The sequence below is a fragment of the Sceloporus undulatus genome, chromosome 6 (genome assembly GCF_019175285.1).
Source record: "Sceloporus undulatus isolate JIND9_A2432 ecotype Alabama chromosome 6, SceUnd_v1.1, whole genome shotgun sequence".
In the NCBI taxonomy this organism is placed as follows: Eukaryota; Metazoa; Chordata; class Lepidosauria; order Squamata; family Phrynosomatidae; genus Sceloporus; species Sceloporus undulatus.
This window is the reverse complement of record NC_056527.1, coordinates 82,681,057-82,704,809: the sequence shown is the minus strand read 5'-3', so window position 1 is coordinate 82,704,809 and position 23,753 is coordinate 82,681,057. Positions and strand designations below refer to the sequence as shown.

The following is a 23,753-nucleotide window of genomic DNA, read 5'->3' as shown; positions in this document are numbered from 1 at the left end:
TGACTAGGGCTGTGGGAGTTGCAGTCTGAACAACATCTGATTCCCAAGCCTGAACTAATGTCCCATTTTTAAGTGACTAGTGGCCATGTGATAATTCAAGGGTTACCTAAAGGCAAATGGTTTCCTAGAGATGTGATTACCATAATCAGCTTTTTCCCCTCATGCATTTTGCTTTAGCTTCTTGTTTTGTTTTTTCCTTCAAGGGTGTTGGCAGAATTCAGCAGAGCACAGAAAGAATCAGAAGCTGTAGGAGTAAAGGACATAGCTGAATCTTCCCTACCCCAGCACCCCTGTCCTCTCATCACCCATTCTTGCACTACACAATTTCCTTCTACTGAAACAGCCAAATGCCTTGCAGACATCAAACTGCCTTCTACAACAACAAATTGTCAGCAGCCAAGTCCAGATAGCCCACAGAAAACTGGAGAAGCAGGAGTTAATACCAAGATTGAGCAGGCATTTGTGCCAGTCATTACTCTCACCAACAAAGGAAAAACAGATGCATCCAAGACTCATCCAGTCTTCAGGAGAGAAGCTAAAGAGAACAGCCACACTATTGATCAGGAGGGAAGCCATCCAGGGACAGGACAACCTCTGTCACCAGTCTCGCCTGCAGTCTGTTCGGTAGGAATTGTTTTACTAGCCATCATCATATATACGGAGAGTGATCTCTTAGTCTTTATGCAGTAAAAGGGCACCATCCATATACAAGTAGGAGGTATTGGTAGGCTTGAGGGACTTCAGGCTTTGCAGAAGTACAAAAAAGTGTTTAGGTGGGGAAAGTAGGGAAGTTAACCTGAAAACAATCCAACAAGGACTGAGTTTCTCAGTGGCCGTGTGGTACTGACTGTTGGACCAGAATGGGATGGAGAAGGATGTAGCTGACTGAGTAGGACACTATATATAGAACTACACACTGCAGCATTTTGTTTTTTAAGTTCAGTTATTTTCTTTGTAGTCTCATATATATTCTGGAAAAATGTTCAGCTAGGGAAAGAGTTGGGTTAGGAAACTAAAGATTACAATTAAAAGTTGTGTAACATCTGGCTTAATCTAATATGAACTTATCTAACCATTCGCCTACATCAAGGTAGACAGAGTGAAGCCCTCCACAACTCCCAGCATCACACACCACTGGCTTTGCTGTCTAGGGTAGTCAGGGGATGCAGTATGAAAACATCTAGATCATAGGTTAACCACCTACTACATGCTGTGGTTCTTAAGTTTGCCAATCCAAAGATTTTATGAAATCCTGCAGATCCTATTAAAATAATGAGTACTCCACTAAAAGCTAAACATTCCACTGTTTTTAAACAGTAAATGAAGTTTCTAGAGCAGTGTAATTTCCACAGGGGTGGCCATGTAAGTTGCACTAAAAACAACAATAGTGTCTTGTTCCTTGAATACGAACAAATATAAGTTATGTGATACGCTTTGTTCATAAGCTTTGTTCAAAAGCTTAAATAATTAAAAGAACAACAACCCATCATTAAGTGTATGCTTTATGTGGGGGAAATGAATTAAATGTATTCAGCTTGTGTTTTGGTAGCCAGCCTAAGCAGAGATATAAAATTTCCAAAAAAAAAGATTCATGGAAAACTGGGGTGTTTTTTTCAGAAAAATGAGGACATTTGAGGGAGGAATTGAAAAATGCATTATTAGCACACAATACAGATAGAAAGTCTGGCTTTGTTCATTTAGGAGCGTGAAATGCACTATATATAACTTTGTTTGGCATACAGTTGCCATGTTTGCCATACATAAAGTATACTTTATTTGGAATATAATTAAAATGAACTTTCCATGTAAAAATATTTACACACACACACACACACACACACACAAATGGAGCTACAAGGTCCTGAAAGTCAAGGGGCACCTGAACTATGGTATATAGGAATCTCTTCAGTTTTGCAAGGTGGTCAGGCAGCCCTGCCCTGAAAAAAGAAGAAACTAACAACTGTCTATGCAGGGGAAATTATTTTGTCTGCACTAGTTCTCTATGGTGTCAGACAGAATGTAGTTATTTCCAGAGAAAGAAATGAGAAAAAGAAACAAAGACCTGCCATTATAATGAAATGATACTGTATATGGTCTTAAATGTCAGGTGAGCAAAGTGTAGTCCATGGGTTGCATATGGGCTCTCAAGGCCGTATTTGTGGCCCCTAGGGTCAAAGGATTTTTGCTTCAGAATACTCCACCTGCCATCTAGTTGTGGGGGGCATTTTTGTCAGTGATATTTTTGTCACTGGCCACTTTAGGACCAGGATAGGACTTTAAAACAACAACAACAACAACAGGAAGTGAACAGTAAGTGGTTTATAGGTTTTTCTTTTTGTTAAAGTGGCCCAGGAGGCAACCCCCTCCCCAAGGGTTTTTGTGGGGGCATTTGGGGCAAACATTTTTTTAAAAAATCTGGAGTTCTGGCTTCAAAGTAAATTAAAATGACACAGATGAATTTTCACATGGTTAGCAGTGCTACTTTTTTCTTTTTTTCTTTTTTTACATTTATTACGTACATAACATCCTGCTTTGTGTCTAAGCACTCCAAGGGCTCTAGGGGGCTAATACAGCCTCAGTTGCTCACTCCTCTTACATAAACGTTTTCCTTTTATAACGTTTTCAGGAACACTTTTGTGCCAGTAAGGAGCTAAGCAGACTGTCCCAATAGAGTGGCTTGCCACCGCCCCTTTTAGTACCAGATCGGGCCTGCAGCAACCAAGGCCCTGATCCGACACTTTGCCATACCAAAAAGAACCAGCAAAATGCTTCTCCTTTTTAGAGCAGCAGAAGGGCGCCCTTCCTACAACGGCGGCGGCTTTACCACATTTCTTTGGCTCAGCGCGTCTAAACACTGTGCCAAAGGAACCGCATGCTGCCACCCACTGTCCAGTCAGGCAGGCAGCATGACACTATCATTGGGCCAGAGTCGGGGTATGCAGCGTGCGGTCGCCACACCCCCACTCTGCCCCAATGCTGGTGTTTATCACCAGTCTGTAAACATCTTATCTTAATTTAGTTATTAATCAGTATGAAATAAAATATTCCATAATCCATTCATTCTTATTTTCTGGTGGGGGATTAGCCTTTGGGGAAAAATGGGAATAACTGATTTCCCCGCAAATCCCCCCCCCCCCCCCCAATTTCACATTTCTAGTCCTAAGTGCACCTAGGTTCCTCTTGCATTTGTATTTCACATGTTTCATGTGAGACAAAAAGAAAGGAGTGTAGTAGCAGCTTTGTCAGTTTCTCACCCATCTTCCGTCTGAGATAACAGACTTGCAGGAGGGATTTGAGGGATGGGATGGAACATCTCAGGTCAACTCCTTTACTGTTACCTGCTGTGAGCTGAAGTGCAAAGTATCTGAAGGGCCAATAATAATTCATTATTGATTGGGGGCCTTGTGTAGGGATGGTGAGGAGGGTGAAGCGTACTCAGGTGGTACATCCCTGCTGTAGGCCTTAGGATGTCTCTATACAGTACATGAGATGCTGTAATCTGAGGGCTAGAGGGAAGAGTCCTACCTGTCTTCCAGCTTGATAGCTAGATCTGCATTCCCCAATTTTAACTATGTTGAAAGTAGGATAATTGGCAGGCTTCACCCTGTCAATAAGGGACTGTGACAGTTAATCAATTGAGTTTGTGAAGCAGTAACTTTATACTCCAGAAAAAACTTTTCCTTGCACTTAAACTGGAACTTCTTTTCCTGGATTCCATTTCCCCTACACAGCCAGCTACAGAGTGTTTTCAGACAAAGCCTTTCTCCTGCCTGGTTCTCATTCTGAGCTGGAAGTTATGTCATCCTGCCTGGGTCATCCTGAGCAAAAACCTGTTATCAAAGAATCATAGAGTTAGAAGAGACCACAAGGGCCATCCAGTCCAACCCCCCGCCATGCAGGAAATCTCAATCAAAGCATCCCCAACAGATGGCCATCCAGCCTCTGTTTAAAGACCTCTAAGGAAGGAGACTCCACTACACTCCCATCAGTTCTGCTGGGGTTCACAAGAGAGCCCTTTAAAGGTTGAGAAATTGCATCCCTAGGAACTCAGGTCTGTGAAAGGCTCAAGATCTCAGACATGGATCCCATAACTAGTCCGTGTGGTCCTGTGTCTAGAGTGTTCTTCTGATATCTGAGAGGCATGAATTCTCACTGGGCAGCCATTGCTAAATAATTGTCACTCTGTGTCAACCTACTCATCTCTAAAAGAGGCAAAATAATGATATGCCTTGCAAGATTATTGGTAAGTAAAAAAAATATAAGTTCCATATTTGGAATTCCTAGGCACCACAATTAGATTGCCATGGAAAACTGTATCTAATATTTTTCCAACCTGGATAAAAGCAATATACAAATTATTAATTATAATGTTAGTCAAGGTAATTAAAAACATAATGTTTTAAAGGGGGTTTAAAAAGCCAGAGTTTTGAAAATGTTTCAGGAGTTCTGCTTTGTTCTGTGATTTAAATCAAAATATCTCTACTAATTCTGATGGTAATGATGATCTGTATTCCTGCCAAGGTTTTAGTCTAAGAACTAATGAGATAATGGTGAGGTAAAAGGTGCCTTCCATGTTACTTGTCTCATCATCAGCTAATTAGAAGTGTGTTATCGTTGATTTAAGGAGACTCCATTTTATTTATTAACCATTCAGAATCCCAGTCCACCCTGAATTCAATTCCTGTTCTAGATCCCTACTCTGCCCTACAACTCTTCTTTTTACTAGCTGCCAGTAGTGTGTCTTTTCTGTGCGGCACCCAGCATTGTGCTGAACGCAACATGCCTTTGCCCGGTGTCAGCACATCCCTAAAAATTCAGTAGAACATTCAGATCAGGGGATACCTTTGCAGCTTAAATAACCAATTTCTTCTCTTTTTATTCCCCAACAGAAAACAAGCTGGATTACTGAAGATGATTTTTATCTTCCATCTCCTCCTTCTGTGGAGACAGAAAAAGGCCACTCCAGCTCACGTAGTCCCTCGCCAGAGAGGATTGCTGGTGGCCGGCCACTTACACCAAGCAATGCCCTGGGACAAGATGAGGCCTCTGTGTCCTCATCAGAGACAAGCAAACCCAAGCTCTCCCCTGAGAAGGAGTCGAAGGGCTTTAGTGTTGTTCACCGAAGGCAGATTGGTAAATATCTTTCTACTGAGGAAAGATGAGTGGAATGAGAAACAAAAGGGTGAAATAACTGTGGTGGTTTAACAGCATTTATAGGTACTGGCTCATCTTCCATTCCATCATAATTTACTGTTCGTGAATCACCTGGGGGGAAATCCTTTTTTCGGCTACAGCTGCTAGAATTTGCCAACCAATGTGGCCATAACTTGGAGATTCTAGGAGCTGTAGCCCAAAAGAGGCCTTTTTCTAAGTTCTGTGATTCTCTGAAGGGTGTCCTAAAATCAAATCTTGACATGTCAGTCGTACTTTTCTCTCTTTCACCACCCTCCCCTCTAAATAACTGCAGGTCTTTCCAATCCATTCCGTGGCCTGCTGAAGTTGGGGACCCTGGAACGCCGAGGAGGCATGGGCATCTGGAAGGAGTTCTTTTGTGAGCTCTCACCACTGGAACTGCGCCTCTATGTGGACAGTGAGGAACGTGTGTGTGTGGAGAACTGTTCCCTTCTGAGGTGTGAGTCCCTGGGGCAGGCACACAGTGATGGCCGCTTCGACCTGGTCTTCTCAGGCAGACGGCTGTGCCTTCGGGCATCCTCCCAGGATGAGGCTGATGACTGGCTAGACCGGCTGCATGAGGCTGTCCAGAAGTGTCGGCCTCAGCAGGATGATGACTGGGAAACGCTTGAGTGCACTGAGGTGATGGAGGACCAGATCATAAATTCTGTTGAAGGGCTGCCCAGTAACTCATCTGCTATCTTACAGTACAGTGGAACTGGACAAAATGGGCTTGACTGGGCATGTGTCTTGCTGCCGGAGCTGGATGCGGTCAAAGAGTCCATCTTGTACTTGGAGACCGAGAGGACATGGACTCCTTTTGTGTTCTCCTTGTCTTTGGAAGCCTTGAAGTGCTTCAAAGCCAGGAATGGTGAAAAAACTCTGAGCAATAGCTACGGAGTGGAGACCATCCAGGACATCTTGCCAGATGTGAGCCTGGGGGGTCCTGCCTTCTTCAAGATCATCACCTCAAAAGCAGTGCTGAAGCTGAGAGCAGAGAATGCAGAGGAAGCGGCTGACTGGAGGGACTTGGTCCGTCGGGTGCTGATGTCTTACCTGGAAACAGCTGAGGAAGCCCTGACCCTTGGAGGCAACCTGGATGGGAACTCGCAGGTGGTGTTGAAGAGCACCGTCAAGGAGAATGGATTCCTCCTGCAGTACCTAGTGGCCATCCCAACAGAGAAGGGACTGGACTGCCAGAGCTTCATCTGTGCAGGTGGGTCCAGGTGGGTCCAGGTGGGAGGAGTGTCAGGGTGGGTTACAAACAGACAGTTGCACTGAATCCAGAGCCTGGGGATGTTACCCTTTGAAGGACTACAGCTCCCAGAATCCCCCTGCACTTTCAAGCCTAGACCCTTAGAGTGACATAAATCCTGCTGCCTGACACAGCCCTGTTCATTGTGGTCTCCAGCAGATGTGTTAGAACCCCCCCCCCCCAGCAAACTGCCACTTTGTTTAGGAGATACAGTTTGACACCTCTGGAGAGGCCCAGGTGAGAGAAGACTAGTTTCATATAAAAGTCTCTGTGTTTGTGGAGCCAGTTTGTGGCATTGTCCAAAGTCTTTAGAGTTTGCCTTTTTTTCCTTTCCAGGTTGCTCCAGGCAGATTGGCTTCTCCTTCCCGAAGCCCAAGCTATGTTCATTCACAGGTCTCTATTACTGTGACAACTGCCATCAAGATGACGAGTCAGTGATCCCTTCACGACTGATTCATAATTGGGACCTTGTGAGACGTCCGGTATGACTGGGCAGTTCATAGAAGGCAGAATGGGAAGCAAGGGAGATTCATTGCTTTGATCTCTTGCTTCTTTCAAATAGCAGTTCATATCATACTTGCATCTGAACCCAGTATAAAGACATAGCATTACACAGCCAAAAAAAATACAATATCCAGCTTTATCTTTTAAAACCAGTGTCTAGCATTCTAGAATACATGACACTTTAATTTAATTCTATAGACCAGTGGTTTTCAAGCGTTGGTCCTCCAGATTCTTTGACCTTCAGCTCCCAGAATTCCTGTTGGCCAAGCTGGCTGGGGTTTCTGGGAGCTGAAGTCCAAAATGCCTAGAGGACAGAATTTGGAAATCACTATCCTAAAGCATGTATTGGCAATTGTGGAACTACATATATTTTCAGATTACAACTCCTGTCATCCCTCCCTTTTGGTTATGCTATCTAGAGCTGCTGGGAGTTATAGGCTAGGGAAATAATGCCAATGCTGCCATGGTTGTCCACCCTGCTTGTGGGATTATGGGAATTGTATTCCAAAACATTTGGAGGGCATCAGTTAGAGCAGTAGTCCCCAAACTATGCCCTTTTAGAGATTTAATAGTCTGGGATTCTGGGAGCTGAAGTCCAAAATCCCTTAAAGAGCACATTTTGGGGACCACTGAGTGAGAGGAAGGCAACTTAGAGATCTAGGTTTGTCTTTTGATAGGCTTGGCTTCCAGTCCCTTCTTCAGTCCAGCCCTCACAGGTTCACTTTCTGTCTATCCTCTTCTCCATTCCTCTCCCTGAACTCCATTTTTATATTGGCAGCCAAATAACAAAGCAGAAAACAATGTAAACCTAAGACAAGTACTAGTTAGCATTGATTGGTTGTTGTGTGTGCCTTCAATAATTTGTAATTTCCAATTTACCTAGAGCGAGTCCATCACAGGGTTTTCTTGGCAAGATTATTCAGAGGGTTTTTTTCCCCCTTTCCTTCCTCTGAGACTAAAAGAGTATGACTTACCCAGGGTCACCCAGTGGGTTTCCATGACTAAGCAGGGATTTGAACCTTGGTCATCAATCCTAGTCCAATGCCCAAACCGCTATACCACACTGGCTCTCACCACTGATTTAGCCTTAGTGTAATAGTTGGGTGCAAGGCAGAACACAGAAGCAACCAAAGGGTTAGTACAGAGCTAGACCAGGGAAGCTTTCTTAGAAGAGAGCAAATGAGAACTGCAGCTTTTGTCATCCATTCATAAGTTTTTCAAGAATAGTTAACTGGAAATTTTAATCCCCTTGCTGGGCACATAAGGACCCCTCGGGCTAATTTACCTAGATGTCACCCCATAGCCATCTAGATATTTTTGGCATTCATCTGTCAATCTCACCTACATAATTAATAGTGAGCAATTATAGGAATTGTACACTTCAACAACATCTTGGAGGCCCACATATTACCTGCTTTACAGTGTGTTCTTCTCCAACCACCTTTCTTAGGTTTGTCGTCAAGCTGTCAAGTTCCTGAACCAAATTCGCAACCAGCCTTTGATTGATTTGAAGCTGGTGAATGAGACCCTCTATGACCATGTTGATCACATGCGCTGCATCTACAGAAGCCGGGAGCAGCTAAAGCTCCTTGGGGACTACCTCGTCCTTTGTCGCAGTGGGGCCCTGAAGGAGATCACAAAAAGGTGAATCTTAATTGTATAGAAATCCACGTTTGCTCTTGATTTTTTAGGCCTTAAACCTACTCTGTAGTTCTCTCTGCCATTGATTTCCCCCCTAAAAGGACAAGAAAAAGCAACCAGTATGCATGCAAGGAAAATAGCTCCCCATACAAAAGACCTGTCTCGCTGTGTATCTTGACCATTTTTATTCCCCTTTTTTATTCCCCTTCCTTAATCACAAAGGAGTGCCTGTGTAGTGTAGTGGCTTGGTTGTCCCCACTCAGACATAGAAACCTACTGGATAGCCTTGGGCAAGTAATACTTTCTTAGTCCAAGAAGAAGGTAATGGCAAACCTCCTTCTAATAAAACTTGCCAAGAGAACCCTTCATTCTTGCATGTGAAAATGAAGAAAGTGAAGAAAATTAAAAGTGTTTTGCAACCCTATTCCCAGCATGTTAAAACTGAGGAACATTTTAGAAAAAAAGAGTGACAACCATCATTCAGTGCTAACATACCTGAATCAAGAAGGATTCAAACCCAGACTTTTAAGAGTTAAGCATCAAAATCTTGGGCTTTGGTCTCATCTGTCCCCTTTCAGTTTCTCCCACATTCGAATTTTTTTTCCCCTCTGGAGAGGTTTCCATTTAATATAAGAAGAAATTTGTGGATTTTGGAAAATTCTTGTAAGAATAAACAAAGTCGCACCTATTCCTATTCTTTCCTCATTCTCTATTAAAATCAGAATCATGCCTCACTCTTAGATAGAAAAAAAGATGCAAGTGTTATTGATAAGCACCCATAACAAAAGGCATATGTGGTCTGTGAAATTATGGGATGAGAGAGTTAATAGTATAATAGAACAAGGCTTCAGGGGTCAAAGAGTATGCAGTTTTTGATTAACAGGGATGATAGTAGTATCTTTCATCCACTCAGGGTTTGAGCTGGTCATACAATGTTCCAAAATGGAAATGGGAATAATATATTTTTTCTCAGTCAGTATATGTTTTTGTGAGCAGTCTCCAATGGTATGAAAAATATTTCTCAAGCTGCCATTAAAAATGTAGTTCCATTAAAATATGTCTTAATAAAACTAGTGCTTGGTAAATATCTGGAGTGGACACAAAGACAGGAGATGCAAGGCAAGACGATTGGAGAAACAGCCCAGTGAAGCTGACAGTATACTAGCAGGTACAGAAATAATGTGGAGCAGAGCTTGAAAGCAGTGGGAGGTTGCTACATTCTCGGAACCCCCCAATGTCTAGGTTGGCTATGAGATTCTGAGAGCTGTAGGACAAAGTATGTTTTTCAAATTCTAATGGACTGTAACTTTTCCTAGTCTTCTGGCCCTGCAAGTCATGTATAAGTCCTCCTGGCACAGGGATTCTGCTGCTTCTGTATTTAATTCTATATTGCACAAGTCCTGGCTGTCTGTGGAGAACATGGCAGATAAGCTTTCATAAACTCTTGCTAATTCGCCCCAACTTTTGTATGCTTTATTTGCAGGCTGGATCACCGACACTATCTCCTTGAATGTCCCCATAAATACAGTGTGGCTGACCTGAGGCAGGTATGAACTCTGGAAGGAAGAAGTTTCTTAAATGAGAGTAAGGCAGAGGAAAGCAGGACAATCTCAAACCCCATTCAGCCAGCCCCACATAGATTAACCAACACACTTTAGATTATAATGGCCCACAGGAGGAATCTTGAGAAAATAATCCATTGTAAAACTACTCTGTGCATGTTCAGAGATAATTTTTCCTCTATTGTTTTGCATTTTCCAAGAGAGATTTGAAAAAAGGGGGCGAGGTGGATTGGCTGAGCTTCCCCTCTGAACCTTGACTGCAGATATGCCTGCACTGGTGCTTTCTTCAAGATATGTCAGATTCATATCAGACCTTTATTCCTGTGGTGTACATTGCAAATGCTGTATTCTCTCGGGTCTTTAAAGAAGACGATGAAAGCCAAGACTGGGAAAGGAATGGCTGCATTCTGTAACCAGGGCTCTGGGTCAATTCAGCCTGGCATCCTTCCGTAGGTCACTAAAATGAGTACCCAGCTTGTTGGGGGCAATTAGCTTACACTTTGTAAACTGCTTAGTACATCAGTAAACAGTATGGAAATGTACTTGCTATTGCTATATGTATACATACATTTTTATTGTGGATATATTGTGATGGCCCATGTCTTTAATCAGTAAAGCTGTTCTCGTTCTCTCTCTCCCTCTCTCTCGCTCTTTAATAATATCAGGAGGTCTGCCTTGATATAAAATAATTCACTGCCATCATGGTGCCACAGCTGTCTTGGAAGTTTTGTACTGAAAAGTATGAATGGAAGGAATATTCATCATATCATCAAACACATGTTTCTTGAGTGGTATGAAAACCTGATGAGGAGAACCTGGACTGATGAGACTCTTCAGTTCGGGACTCATTCTGTGCAAAATGTCCATATGGTTTTTACACAGAAAATAATATTTCTGTGCAGGAATATAATTCTCTCTGCCCAAAATGCTGTTTATTGCACAAAGATACCATGTGCAAATTTTGTGTAGAATGGGTCCTCGAATACAACATTTTCTGTGCAGGAAACAGGGTTTTCCATGCAGAAATATTATGTACAGTCCGCCCTTGCCTTACGCGGGGGATCCGTTCCAGACCCCACCGCATAAGTCGAATTCCGCCTATGCTCGAGGCCCATTGGAAATAATGGGGCATGTGGGGTGTCACAGGCATGTGCGCCCATTCAATTGAATGGGACGCGCCTCCCCGCGCACCCCACTGCTTGAGCGTGTACGCTCAAGACCGCGTAAAGCGCACCCGCGTATAACGCGGGCGCACTGTACGAGAAAAAGCTATTTCCTGCACACACACACACACACACACACACAAACCTGCCCTGAATCCTATTGGTAGTATTAAGTACAGCAGACACAGTGAATCAATGGGATTTATCTTCTTGTGGACTCAACATTCAACAATTGATTCCATGTCTCTACTGTAGTTGAGACTAATCAATTGGATTCAATCTATTTTCATCACAAAAATAGGTTATGTGAATATTGTGTATAGTAAATCCTGAACTGCAAATAGTCCTCAAAAACAGCAGTTTTCAAAGACTTTCTCACAACAGGAAGAAAATGTCTCATTGCTTCGAGAATGAAATTAGTGAAGAATTACATCCCTACTGAAAAGCAGTATAAATAAATTAGATTTGATGGATGTATTAGAATTAGATAGATCAAGTGGCTGGATGTTGCGCTGTGTTTTCATGGATAAGATGCCATTTTTACTCTCTCCACCTTACACAGCCTGCTAATAATCCTCCATTCTTAGATTGCAGATGACATATTTGAGACATTCCTCCAGTCTTTGATTCAGTTTGCCTCCCATCATGTCTATAACTGTGACCTTTGCACGCAGAGAGGCTTCATCTGCCAGATCTGTAACAGCAACAACATCATCTTCCCCTTTGAATTTGACACAACTACTAGGTGAGTATCACAACACCACCCCAGCTTTACACCCAGGTTTTCAAGGAGACAGGATTTTTGATTCTTAAGGTAGAAGGCAATGGGAAGGGAGAAGGAGAGGGAGCTTTCCCAGTGTATTTACCATGTTTTGGGAATCACGGTATGAGTGAGGAAACGAATGAATGAAATGAGCAAATGGTTCGTATAAAGCAGGCCATTGATTGTGGAATTGCATTGCACCCCAGGGACCTTGGGGGACCAGCCACATTCCCACACCCTTTTGTTTTGCTGAGGTTTTTTTTACTTTATAAAATTGATTTCCTACATGGGTACTTCAGTTTTTGCCCCAGGAGAAGCCTTTTTCTTCAACCAAGAAGTGAACCAGAAGCAATTTTGTTTGTTTGTTTGTTTTTAATTGAAAGTTCTGGGAGGCTGTGGCCTCAAACAATCTTTGGGGCCACATGTGATCCATGAGACACATTTTTCCCACTTCTGATGTAACATATCTATGGAGTGTGTCTTAGGTATATTTTCTTAGGCTATATTATTTCAAATTGAGGGAAATCAGTGACTTGGAAAAAAGAACGGAGGAATTTTTCATGCCACTGAGATCCACTCGGGACAGCTGGGATACTGGAAAGAATTCAGGCATCAGGTCCTCCTTAAACAAGTTTTTAAATACTGTAATTTCCCCTTCCTGCACCCCAGCTCATCTCAGAAAGCTGCAGTTCTGGAGCAACACGATTGGGTGGTAGCCAGTGAGATCAGTTCATTGAGGTTTGTTGGCCTCTCCTTTCTGGTTGTGTATCGAAGCAGGAAGAGTGGCTCCTTGCTGGGATGACAGTGTTTCCTGTGGTCTGAGTCAGGGTGTTTACCGTGAGTGGCAGGATGTGCCTGGTGTTTGCCTGACAATGGCTCCAAGTAAGCACTTTTATTCTGGCTAGAGGCAGGCACTTCCCGAATCATCCTGCACACAGGTGGCAGGCAGCCTGTAGTCATTTCCTCTTGCAATTCTAGTCATTCTCAGAGGAGTATAGAGTTAAACACCTGTTTTGAGCAGAGTTGTGTGCCTGTCTAAAGGGGGGGGGGCTTATATCCAAACCCAGCAAACAGGCATGCTGAAATCTGGAACTAGGTTGATTTCACTGGCTTTCTGCAAATCTTTTCATCCTGCTCATGTTCATATCAGGTTGCAAGACTTAGTGTTCTTTACATGGAAATTCATGCACATTTTAACATAATTTTCCTAAAGTGTTTGTTTGTTTATTTATGATTTTTGCCTAATTTACACAGTTTTCCCAGTTGACAAAGGCATGCTACTGCATATATATATATATATATATATATATTTTCAGTTGTATGCATTTTAGCCATTCGCATTTTAAAATGCACTTTTTGTTTTGTGTGGACCTTATTACAACAAGCATAAAAAGTCTATTTCCATCAAGTATTTCTAAGCCATGATTGAGAAAAATGTGGCCCCTGGACCCCATTTTTGTGACCCCTGAAGCCTTCCTCCCCCCATTTTGTTTGCACAAGAAGTGTACAGAAAGCTCCCACAAACATGCAAAAAGATGCAGAATACCTCCCACAACCTCTACTTCCAAATACCTTTGTTTTCACAGAGTCCCTCTGAAAATGGTGATAGGAAATGATGTGCTGTCACTTTTAGTCACAATTTTGAGAGGGACTTAGAAGAAATGCAGAGATATTTTTGTGCAAAAGCATAGGTATTGGTGGGGGTGAAAATTGGCCAACATCCTGGCTGAGGATGATGGGAGTTGCAGCCCAGCCTATATGGAAATTACCAGCTAGTGACTTTCCTTCTCAAGCCCCCCTCACTATCCCCATAAATACTGTATGCTGTAAGCTGTTCCTGTAGTTGATTCCTCTCTTTTCCCTCCTTTTGTTCACAGGTGTAGTGAATGCAAAACAGTCTTCCACAGTAGCTGCCAAGCCAATGCCAGTTTCTGCCCTCGCTGCATCCGTCGGCAGAAATACCAGCAAAGCCTGCAAGAACCCCTTTGAAAATGATCTCTTTGTGGGGGCAAAACTTTTTGAAGCAGGGTCAGACCTGGTCACAGGGCACCTTAGAGTGCAAGTGGAGAAAAGACACAACAGGCAGAAGGTATGATGCCAAGGAATGTCTCCTTGCAGCAACTCATCTCCTCCCACCCAGGCTTCAACACAGCAGCGACCACATATCCTCTCACAAATTCTGGAAACCACAGCTATTGAGAAGAGACTTGACAGGTTACGTCAGAAGAAGTAGGGGGACTTCTTTGTCCTGATCTGTTGCTTCCTGCAGCCATTTCCTTTTCACCAAGCTTCACTGTCTCTTACTTTTCCAGAGAAGCACATACCTTTCTCTTGTGTAGTGAGCACTGGATATGTGTGACACAAGGACTCCACAAACTTTAGTGGACACATCCTGATTTAGGCCATTGGAAGAGTGAGTTTGGTTTTTTATTTGGATTTTTTAAAAAAAATTAACGCACTTTGTAGCAAAGTTCTTGTGCCTTCTGCACTTTACAGGCTACTCCTGAAATGCCACGTGCCAAACAGCTGCTGAATCCTTTGGGAACACATTCCACCCTCCTACCCCTTGGTGTTCTCCCTAAAGCAAAGTGACCTTCTTAGAAATAACAAACCACTCCTCATCCTACCATTTTTTAATGCTAGTTCAATGGATTCTAGAGATGAATTTTTATTTTCCTTTTACTCTTCTATGCAGATAATTAAAGTTTATTTAATAAGAACTTATTTGTGTGAGACTCTTATTTCTTAAAAATCACTTACTGTATATTTGTGAGAGGATTTAGCATTTTGGGCATGTGCTAGGTACACAGAAACTAGGGGCAGCCAAATGCCAGAGGTTAGGGAGGTGCATTGTCTCACTCTGAGATCTCAGAAGGTTAAAACCTTTTTTGAATTTTTAAAATGGAATGCCCTTCACTGCCACTAGGAGGTTAGGAGACCATGCCATCATTTTATAGGGGAACCAGAGTTCCCTGGACACATCAGAGCTGTACTTCACCCACCCTGATATATAAAAGAAAGGAAAACACATGAGCTTTCTTCAGGAAAAAATGTCATAGAACAACAGTGCTTACAGCAGGATTACGCCTCTGTGAAGATTCCTTTTGTTACAGTAGTAAGGACTCGTGTATTAATAATATATGTAGTGTGCCATGAAGCTATTGTCCTTGTTCATACTTCTGTTAATGGATTGAAATTTGTAAACATAATTCAATTAATCTGTTTCTCTTTCTAGTCTTCCTTTATAATGTCCTTGTTCAAGGCGCACAGCCTTTACATCCCACACTGTCTGTACAGGAAGGTTGAAATGTTCTGCAACTGCTATTTCGGTATTGCCGTTTCTAATGTCAGCTTTGTGTCCATTAATCCTCTTGCGTAGAGACTGTCTTGTTTGTCCAGTGTAGAGAGGCATTGCTGGCATAGGATGACGTATATCGCATTAGCAGAACAAATGTAGCACTAATGGTGTGAGTGATGTTGAATCAAATGATCTCTCTTAGCCTAACCTCCTTCATAGTCTTTATGTGAAGCTAAAAGAGGAGATTAAGGAAAAACCATATACCCTGATTAAAGTCTCATTGAGAAAAATAGGAAAGGAATAAGATCTCAGTTACCTACCTCTTAGCTCAAAATATTTCATGCAAATTCTGTGCAGGTGCAGATAATGCAGGTATACAGAAGGATGCAGCTTTTCTTCATTAGTGAGCCAGTTATACACCTCATTTTAACCCTTAGCAGTGGTAGGAAGGGAATTATTTAATGTTCGAAGATTTAGGAAATGGGAGCAAGTATTTACAGCAATACCTCAGTTGAAGCAGATTTTTTACAGAAAATTTGGTAGCGGAGGCAGAAATAACATAGAAAGAATATATAGCTTCCCATACCACACAATATATGAGTAATGCAACATATTGTAGTGAACTTTTTTTTTATCTTAAACACACAATTCAAAGTGAAATGAAAGAACCAAGTCACATAAGTGTTTCAATACTAAACAAAAACATTTTGAACCTTTTCGAGAGTGCTGGAGGAATTCTTCCGAAATGCCTCCAGAGATGACATTTTCACTAGCCTTCACTTTTCTGTGGTTTCCATTTTGGTGACCAAACTTACACATCTATTCTTTCTCAACATGGTGAGGCAGGCTTATATGCTATTCCCTCTTCCGTTTTTGCATGCTTAGTAAGGGATTCTGGAGGCACCTGCCATTTATCTTTCCTCCTATAGGCAAGTACAGTATACACAGCTACACTTAGATCAGTTAGAGAAGAATCCCATTCTTTTCCAGTTCAAGATTTATTACATTATTTATTCCACCACTCATCCTGACACCAAAAGTCTATATGTTTCTTCAGCCATCCTTCACCACCCTCCCAATGCTGCTTTAAAAATGTCCAGCTGGACAAAGGCTGAGGACAAAAATTATGAGGAGCTAGGCAGACCTAAAAAGATTTTACTTTGTAAAAAGGAGTTTCACTGTCAGAAGATTTATTAACTGAGGTATGCCTGTACAACACTGAATAGATGGAAAGGCTTTGTGGTTTTAGTGGAAACAGCTGCAAAATGAGCATGGGCAGGAAGTGATGTCTGTGTATACTCTTGGGAGGAAATGCCTAGAAATGGGCTGGGGTTTTGTGAAGTTACTATGAAACAGGGTTCATAGGTTTCCATCCCACAATTAGAAGATCAGACCATCCTATCTTAGATTCATCCACAAAAACCCAGCTGCAATGCACCACCACAATGCAAGTACACTGCAATAAGATAGCTGCACACTAGGCAATTGGAGAAGAGTTGTTGCCCACAAGCCCAGACTCATTTTGCAAAGTCCTAAGGGGGCATCATTTGCCAGCGTGACCCAAAGATCCACCAGCTCATCCCAAGGGCACTTTTGCAGGGTGTATATCACATCAGACCCCAGTTTGTCTTGTCGTACAGTAGTGATTCAGTGCAATATATAGATACAAAACTGCAGTTGTTAAAAAGGACTATTGAGTAGTAGGAGAATCCCATTTCCAAGGCATCTAAAAACACTCTTCATTCATTTTTCCCTTTGCATTGCATGGTTCTTTGAATCTTTAGCTTAAATTTTGCTTCGTCTTCAATTTGGGTCTTCCTGTAATTTAGGGCGCTTGCCGTGTGTTTAATTGTGTGGCACATAAGGGGGTTGCTTCTCATTTTTCTTCTGGAAGTAGCAAACAGTAAATTGTTCCCATTCACACACACCTTTCTCTGATCTCTTGGAAATGCTTCTGTTACTTTTGGTTAAGGAAGAGCTTCATACCTGTTGGAAGATTTTTGCATTTTCTTTGCCCCTCCTTAGATAGATAGGGATGTCCTGCATGTAAACTGTCCCCTCCTCTCTCATTCAAACTACCCCTGTGATTTAGCAGGATGTTCCCACTTAAAATTTGAAACGATTTAAAATACAACGTTTTTAATAAAATCGATTCAAAATAACACTGATCTTATCCCACGTTCCGAATCACTTTATTCATCGTTCCCATCTGGTTATTTAAATCGAAGTTTTTACCTGCAAGCGTTCCTACTAGTCTTGAAATCGGTGTTTAAATACAGTGAATCTTCTCCTCCATACCTTATTTGGAGCTGTCAATCAATAGTACGTCAGAATGACGTAACGTTAACCCGGATTATTTGGAAGCGATTTATCTTTCGGCATCGTTTCCATTTCATTGACCGTTTGTGAATCGATGTATTTTTGGTGGGTTTTCTTTTAAATGGACCAATCAGGGCACTTAATCAATCAAACGTCATAAGTGCTGTCAGCCTTATATACATTTTCCCTCCTTCCCCTCCCACTGTTACCTGGTTTACCTTTGCTTGAGATCTCAACAATCATGGATCATCGTCAGAAATTTGAGTATATATTTTCCTTGATCATATTGCTTATAGAGAAATTTATGGTCCAATGCAGAGCTGTTATGACATTGTGTGAATGCGGAGAGCATGCTGCAGAAATGAGAAATTATCTTCTTATTTTGGATGAAATGCTTCCTTTCTTTCGGCAAGGTGCCCAGATCAGCTTTCAGCCGATGTCTAGAAGGTGGTGGATATACCCCAAGACTGATGTGCACTGGAACGTCTATGCTAGAACTGTCTGGTCTGACAAATATTCTCTCTTAAAGATTTTCAACTGAACTGTTGGTTTTCCATCTTCCTCTTCTCTCAACCTCCTTTGGAAAGATGGTGAGATAAAGACTTCTTTTTACCTGAGCGATTCACTAGCTGGATTAGGATACAACCTTTATGTATACATCGATTAAAGCCATTAGTAAATGTTTGCTTAAACTACAAGCCACATGTTCGTTGTTTTTGAGTCAGTCTCAATTCTTAGGGAAGCATGGTTAGACAAAGGCACATTTCCGCTACGCTGCTAATTTAAAGCTAGACTCTAACAAGCTTGGCTTTGACATTTTTTATATTTCAGTATTCTTCTTTCCTTACTAAATAATAATAATGGGATTTATTTATATACCGCCCAATCACTGGGAACCCGAGCAGTTTTCAACAGAGGGGATGATAGACAGCTGAAGGTAAAGGCTGAAGCCTTAGGAAACTTAAATTACTCTACAGTAGCACACTGAACAAATTAGCTTCTAGTTTTAAGTGTCTTCCAGGGAAGAAAAACGACCAGAAAAGTCACTGAACAGTCTTCATTTTCATTTGCCTGATGCATTTTGCATTTGTAGCATGCTTGGATGAGGGATGTCTCCCAAACTTTGATTTATGGAATGAATTTCTGCTGATGCAGCCTGACCCTGGGAATAAATTGCTTGAAGAAGTGAGAGATCATTTATGAACCTAGTCACATTGCTCATCATCATAGCACTGATAGTCAACATACCACCGAGGGTGGGACTGATGTGGCTGAGTCCAGGGCCTCATTCACACTCAGAATTATAGCACAATTATGCTTCTTTAATTACTATGGTTGCATCATATGGCAGCCTGGGATTAACAGATTAGTGAGGGGCACAAATTGAGTCTCCCTTATCTGGGACCAGAAGAGTTTTGGATTTTTAATTATTTTGGAATACCTCTATTTGCATATACGTATATAATGACATATCTTGGAGATGGGACCCAAGTCTAAACACAAAATTCATTTATGTTTCATATACGCCTGGTATACATAACTTGAAGGTAATTTTATACAATATTTTAACAATTTTGTCCATGAAACAAAGTTTATGTACACTGACCCATCAGAAAGCAAAGACATTACTGTCTCAGCCCCCAAGAGGTTATCATTATTACCCCTCAGATGAGTGCAGTTCTAGTTGCTTTTATTTGTGAACCCACTCTTTAGAAAGATCTTTTTAACTCACTTGCAACAGCCTTCAGTTAAACACCAGTATGCCCCTCCTGTTGTGCTTGAATATGGGACTGATGTATACCTCCAAACCATTTGGATAATTAACATTGATTAGCACAGCAGCACAGCTCTTCCCTTTTTGGAATGAAAAGAAAAGCAGAAAACTGTCTGCCATCAATACAAGATGTCACTTTTGAGAGCCCATTTTTGTCAGTGGCAGTGGCAAATAGTCGCACTTGGCCAAAGGCCTTACCTAATCGTGTTACATCAACAACCATGGTATTCTTCTAAACAGGCTTCTTAGAACTGATGTTGTGTCTTCTGTTCTTATTTGGATTATTCCTGGCAATGGAAAGAAATGTCCATCCGAACGAATGCTACATCCTAATCTCAGAAAGTGGCATTGATGGGAAATCTGCTCAGCCCCCTCTCATCTATGCTGTGCTATACTGAGGTTTAGGGTTCAGTCTTGCCCCTATAGTTTGGAACATCCACATGAAGCCTCTGAATGCGATCATCTGGTGTTTTAGAGTGTTTTCATCTAGATGTTCAAGAAACCTAACACTCCTTTTTCCTTTACATCTGGCTGAGGCAAGAGCAATGCCTGGTACTGGTCAAGGGTTCCATCAGATTGTAAAGTTGAGTTAGTAATTTAAATGCTGTTTTTAAAACTGTTGTGTCTTTTATTACATATGCCTTTAATAGTAATCATGTAGAACTTTTATTATACAGGCAGGTCTCAGTTTATGTTGGGTTGCATTCCTAAACTCACAATGTACATTGAGAGTGATGAAAACGTGGGGAACCAGCTCCATTGGATATAACTGGAGAGGGGTGCATTCTGATGAAGCTGAAATAGCCACAGAATTGGTGACTTTATTCAGCCTGCCACAGATTTGAAAGAGATTTAAAGCAAAAACATAAGCAAGTATATTTTCCAGGTAGAGAAATGAACAAATGCTCCCCAGAATGGCTAGAAGAAGCACCAACTACCAAAGAGGCCTTGGACTGCCATTCAACAATGACTCTTCTTCAGAGGAGCACATAGATAGAGAGCAACTGTGTTCTTCTGTTGTGCCTTCTTCAGCAGCCTTCCCAAGTAAGGAAAGCACATCAGGAGAGAGAGAGAGAAAGACAACACATCTCCTGTCTTTTGCAGCAGATACAAAGGGCACAACAGGAGAAGAAGCAGTATATCTCTCACTGTGTCCACTCCAGCAGCCTTGCCAAGTGAGGAAAGCAGACCCCAGTTGCCCACCTCCCACATGAGCAAGCAGAATAAATATTTTGTAGCCACAACAGAATTCAAAGATTCCAGTTTCTTCTTCCTCTTCACACACCCCGTCTAAGCAGCAAAGGAAAACTCTCCCTCTGGTAGATGGCAAGATTCAAGTTTCTTCTCCTCCATCACACTCCCACTTCTAAGCAGGCAAAGGAAACCCTTCCTTCCAGCAATGCCAGCACTGATTCCTCTCCCTCCCTATTCTCCAGCTTAGGCAGGTGAAAGAAAACCAGTCCAGCCACTTTTTCTTATTGCTCCAAGCCCCATGCCAAAACTCCAAACAGCCCCACTCTCTCCTCATTGCTGTCCCATCTAATTTCAAGTGCTCAGGCATGCTGGAGAGATATACACTGTGGGTGACACAGTCCTTTATACCTTTATTTTTGATAAACCTGATAAACCTGAAATGTTGAAACTGGGGCTAGCATAATGTAGTGGTTTGATGTTGAACAACAACTCTGGAAACCAGGGCCTGTTACAGACTGCCAAAATAAGGCTGCTTGGGGTCTCTTTGGAGGTATGCTATTTAAATGATGCATGCATCCTAAGAATCCGGAAGCTGCACCAAAGCTGCACTCCAGTGCTTAGGAATAGAGTTTGGCTTTGGCGCGACCTCCGGACTCTTAGGACCCATGCATCATTTAAATAGCATACCTCCAAAGAGATCTGAAGCAGCTTTACTTTGGCAGTCTGTAACAGGCGCAGGATTTGATTCCCCTCTCAGTCATGAAACCCACTGGGTGACCTTGGGCAAATCACACTCTCTCAGCCACAAAGGAAAGCAAAGACAAACACCCTCTGAACAAATCTTGACAAGAAAATCCCATGATAGGGTTGCCTTAAGGTCACCATAAATTGGAAATGACTTGAAGGAGCACAAGAACAAAACTGGGGCAAGGCAAGTTGAGACTTGTCTATATAAAGCATTAACTAACTGAGGCTGAATGTGCACTGCAGAAATAACGCAGTTTGGCGACACTATAAGTGCCATGGCTTAATGCTATGGAATTCTGAGATTTGTAGTTTGTGAGATAGTAGCCTTCTCTGTCAGAGTGCTCTGGTGCCACAACAAACTACAAATCCCAGGATTCCGTAGCATTGAGCCATGGCAGTTAAAGTGCTGTCAAACCGCATTATTTCTGCAGTGCAGATGCAGATACAGCCTGAGACTACCTTTGAAAACAATTCAGAAACCTCATCCCAAACACATTTCTTTATCAATAACACACAAAAAAATAACAGACTGGATGCGTTATGTGAAGTCATACTTTCAGCTCGAGAAACTGTGTTAAAGCAGTGCAGTGACCCTACAATAACCACATAACCTTCAAAACCAAAAACTGCAAATCTTCCCAAATTCAAATGTCTTGGCCTTTCTCCTAACACAACAAGAAACTGTCTCTTGGGGGCCTTTTGAAGAGGAAGGTGGAGCACAGACTGTAAATGCCTTTGCTAGCAATGGTGCATTCCTTTCGCAAGGATTCAAAGTTTGTATTGTACTTCAGTGGAATAAGCTGGTCTTCCAGGATTGGTTATACTGGCTTGTAGATTTATCTACATCGGAAGCAGTAAATTAAATGGCCATTATCTTCATATTCTCAGTTAGGATTCCTTCCTCCACCCCCATGTTACTCAGGTTGCGGCTGTTTTTCTTTACAGCAGTTTAACTGTTGCAAGTGTTTCATATACTGTATGTCAGTTCAGCCACAACAGTCTTGCAAAGTAGACCAGCACTGCTAACTTTATGGATTAAATGCCTGTGATGTTTTTCAGGCATTGTGAAGGTATTCTGGATATTTGAGGAGGAAGCCACAGCTCTTTCCTGTCTCATGCCCCTAGTCCCTTACATTTCCTTTTCCTCCAGCTCTTTTGAAAGTTTGCCCATACACAGAAACACAGAAACACCCTCTCCCTCCCTTACCTCCTATTGTCCTTTGGACAGCTGGCAAAGATAATATTGTTCCACCGAGCTATTCATGGTTAATACCACTTTCTGGTTTTACTAGGAATCCCTGCTTTTGTTGTAACTCCTTCCGTCCCAGATTGCCTTGTGTAATTTTGTTTTTGTTTTTGTAGTTTACATGTTGGTTTCTTATATATCACCACAAGCATTTATTGAGCAGAGAGGGCCACTTCAAAACTAGACTAAATAAAGAAAAAGTTTTCCTCTTATGCTTAAAATGAAATAAATGGCTTTGTTGGGAAGCTGGAAAATTTTCATTTAGGATAATACTTATACTAATCCAATGAAGTGTAGTACAGTGAGCCCTTGTTATCCGCTGGGGTTTGGTTCCAGAAACCCCCCTGGATAACAAAATCTATGGGTGTCCATGTCCCATTAAATATAATGACATTCCCTTATATAAAATGGAAAATCAAGGTTTGCAATTTGGAATTTATACTTTTTAAATCTTTTCAAGCGCTTGAATCTGTGGATAAAAAATCTGTGGATAAAGAGAGCCGACTGTAGTTTGAGTGTTGGACTACAGCTTTGGAGACCAGGATTCGAATCCCTGCTTGGTCATGAAACCCATTGTGTGACTTTGGGCAAGTCACACTCTCTCAGCCTCAGAAGAAGGCAAAGGCAAACCTCCAAAGAAATGTTGCCAAGAAAACCGACAGTAGGGTTGCCATGAGTCAGAAAGGACTAGAAGGTACACAACAACAGCGGCATTTATACTAATCCACAGTTTAAGCCCACCCATTAAGCCAGTTTAGGAAATAGCTGCTGGAAAATAGCCACCTGCATTGAATTATTTCCCTGAGTAGGACTGCATTTTGTCCTTTTTGTATAAAGATGGACCCTGAATGTGCTCTTGTTTTTAAAAGGTACATGTGGGCCTATGCTAACAGACATGTCTGACAGCCAGTTGCCTTCTTTTACTTTGGACTAAAGAAGTGCATCCATCCTCAAGGGACTGGAAAACCTGAAGAGCCCAAATGCAATCAATTTAATTAATTGAATATATGACTCAGACAGAGAGGGGGGGGGACACAATGAGTCCAGTGGAAATCATGTACAAGAAAACAGAGAGAGACTTGGTAGGTGAGTCATCATTACCCATAGAATGGGTA

At 41.9% G+C, this 23,753-nt stretch overlaps 1 protein-coding gene across 8 annotated transcripts in view; it reads left to right on the top strand.

The window, feature by feature from the left end:
• PLEKHM1 (pleckstrin homology and RUN domain containing M1) overlaps positions 1-14,780 on the top strand; it is a 36,923-nt gene extending 22,143 nt beyond the window's left edge. For all 8 annotated transcript variants that reach the window (XM_042474914.1, XM_042474913.1, XM_042474916.1 and 5 more), the window contains 8 exons: positions 204-624; positions 4,890-5,133; positions 5,468-6,388; positions 6,764-6,909; positions 8,382-8,575; positions 10,056-10,119; positions 11,885-12,042; positions 13,938-14,780. In XM_042474914.1, the coding sequence (XP_042330848.1) occupies positions 204-624; positions 4,890-5,133; positions 5,468-6,388; positions 6,764-6,909; positions 8,382-8,575; positions 10,056-10,119; positions 11,885-12,042; positions 13,938-14,049 (2,260 nt within the window). In that variant the 3' untranslated portion in view covers positions 14,050-14,780. The remainder of the gene's footprint in view (positions 1-203; positions 625-4,889; positions 5,134-5,467; positions 6,389-6,763; positions 6,910-8,381; positions 8,576-10,055; positions 10,120-11,884; positions 12,043-13,937) is intronic.
• Positions 14,781-23,753: the final 8,973 nt, after the last annotated feature.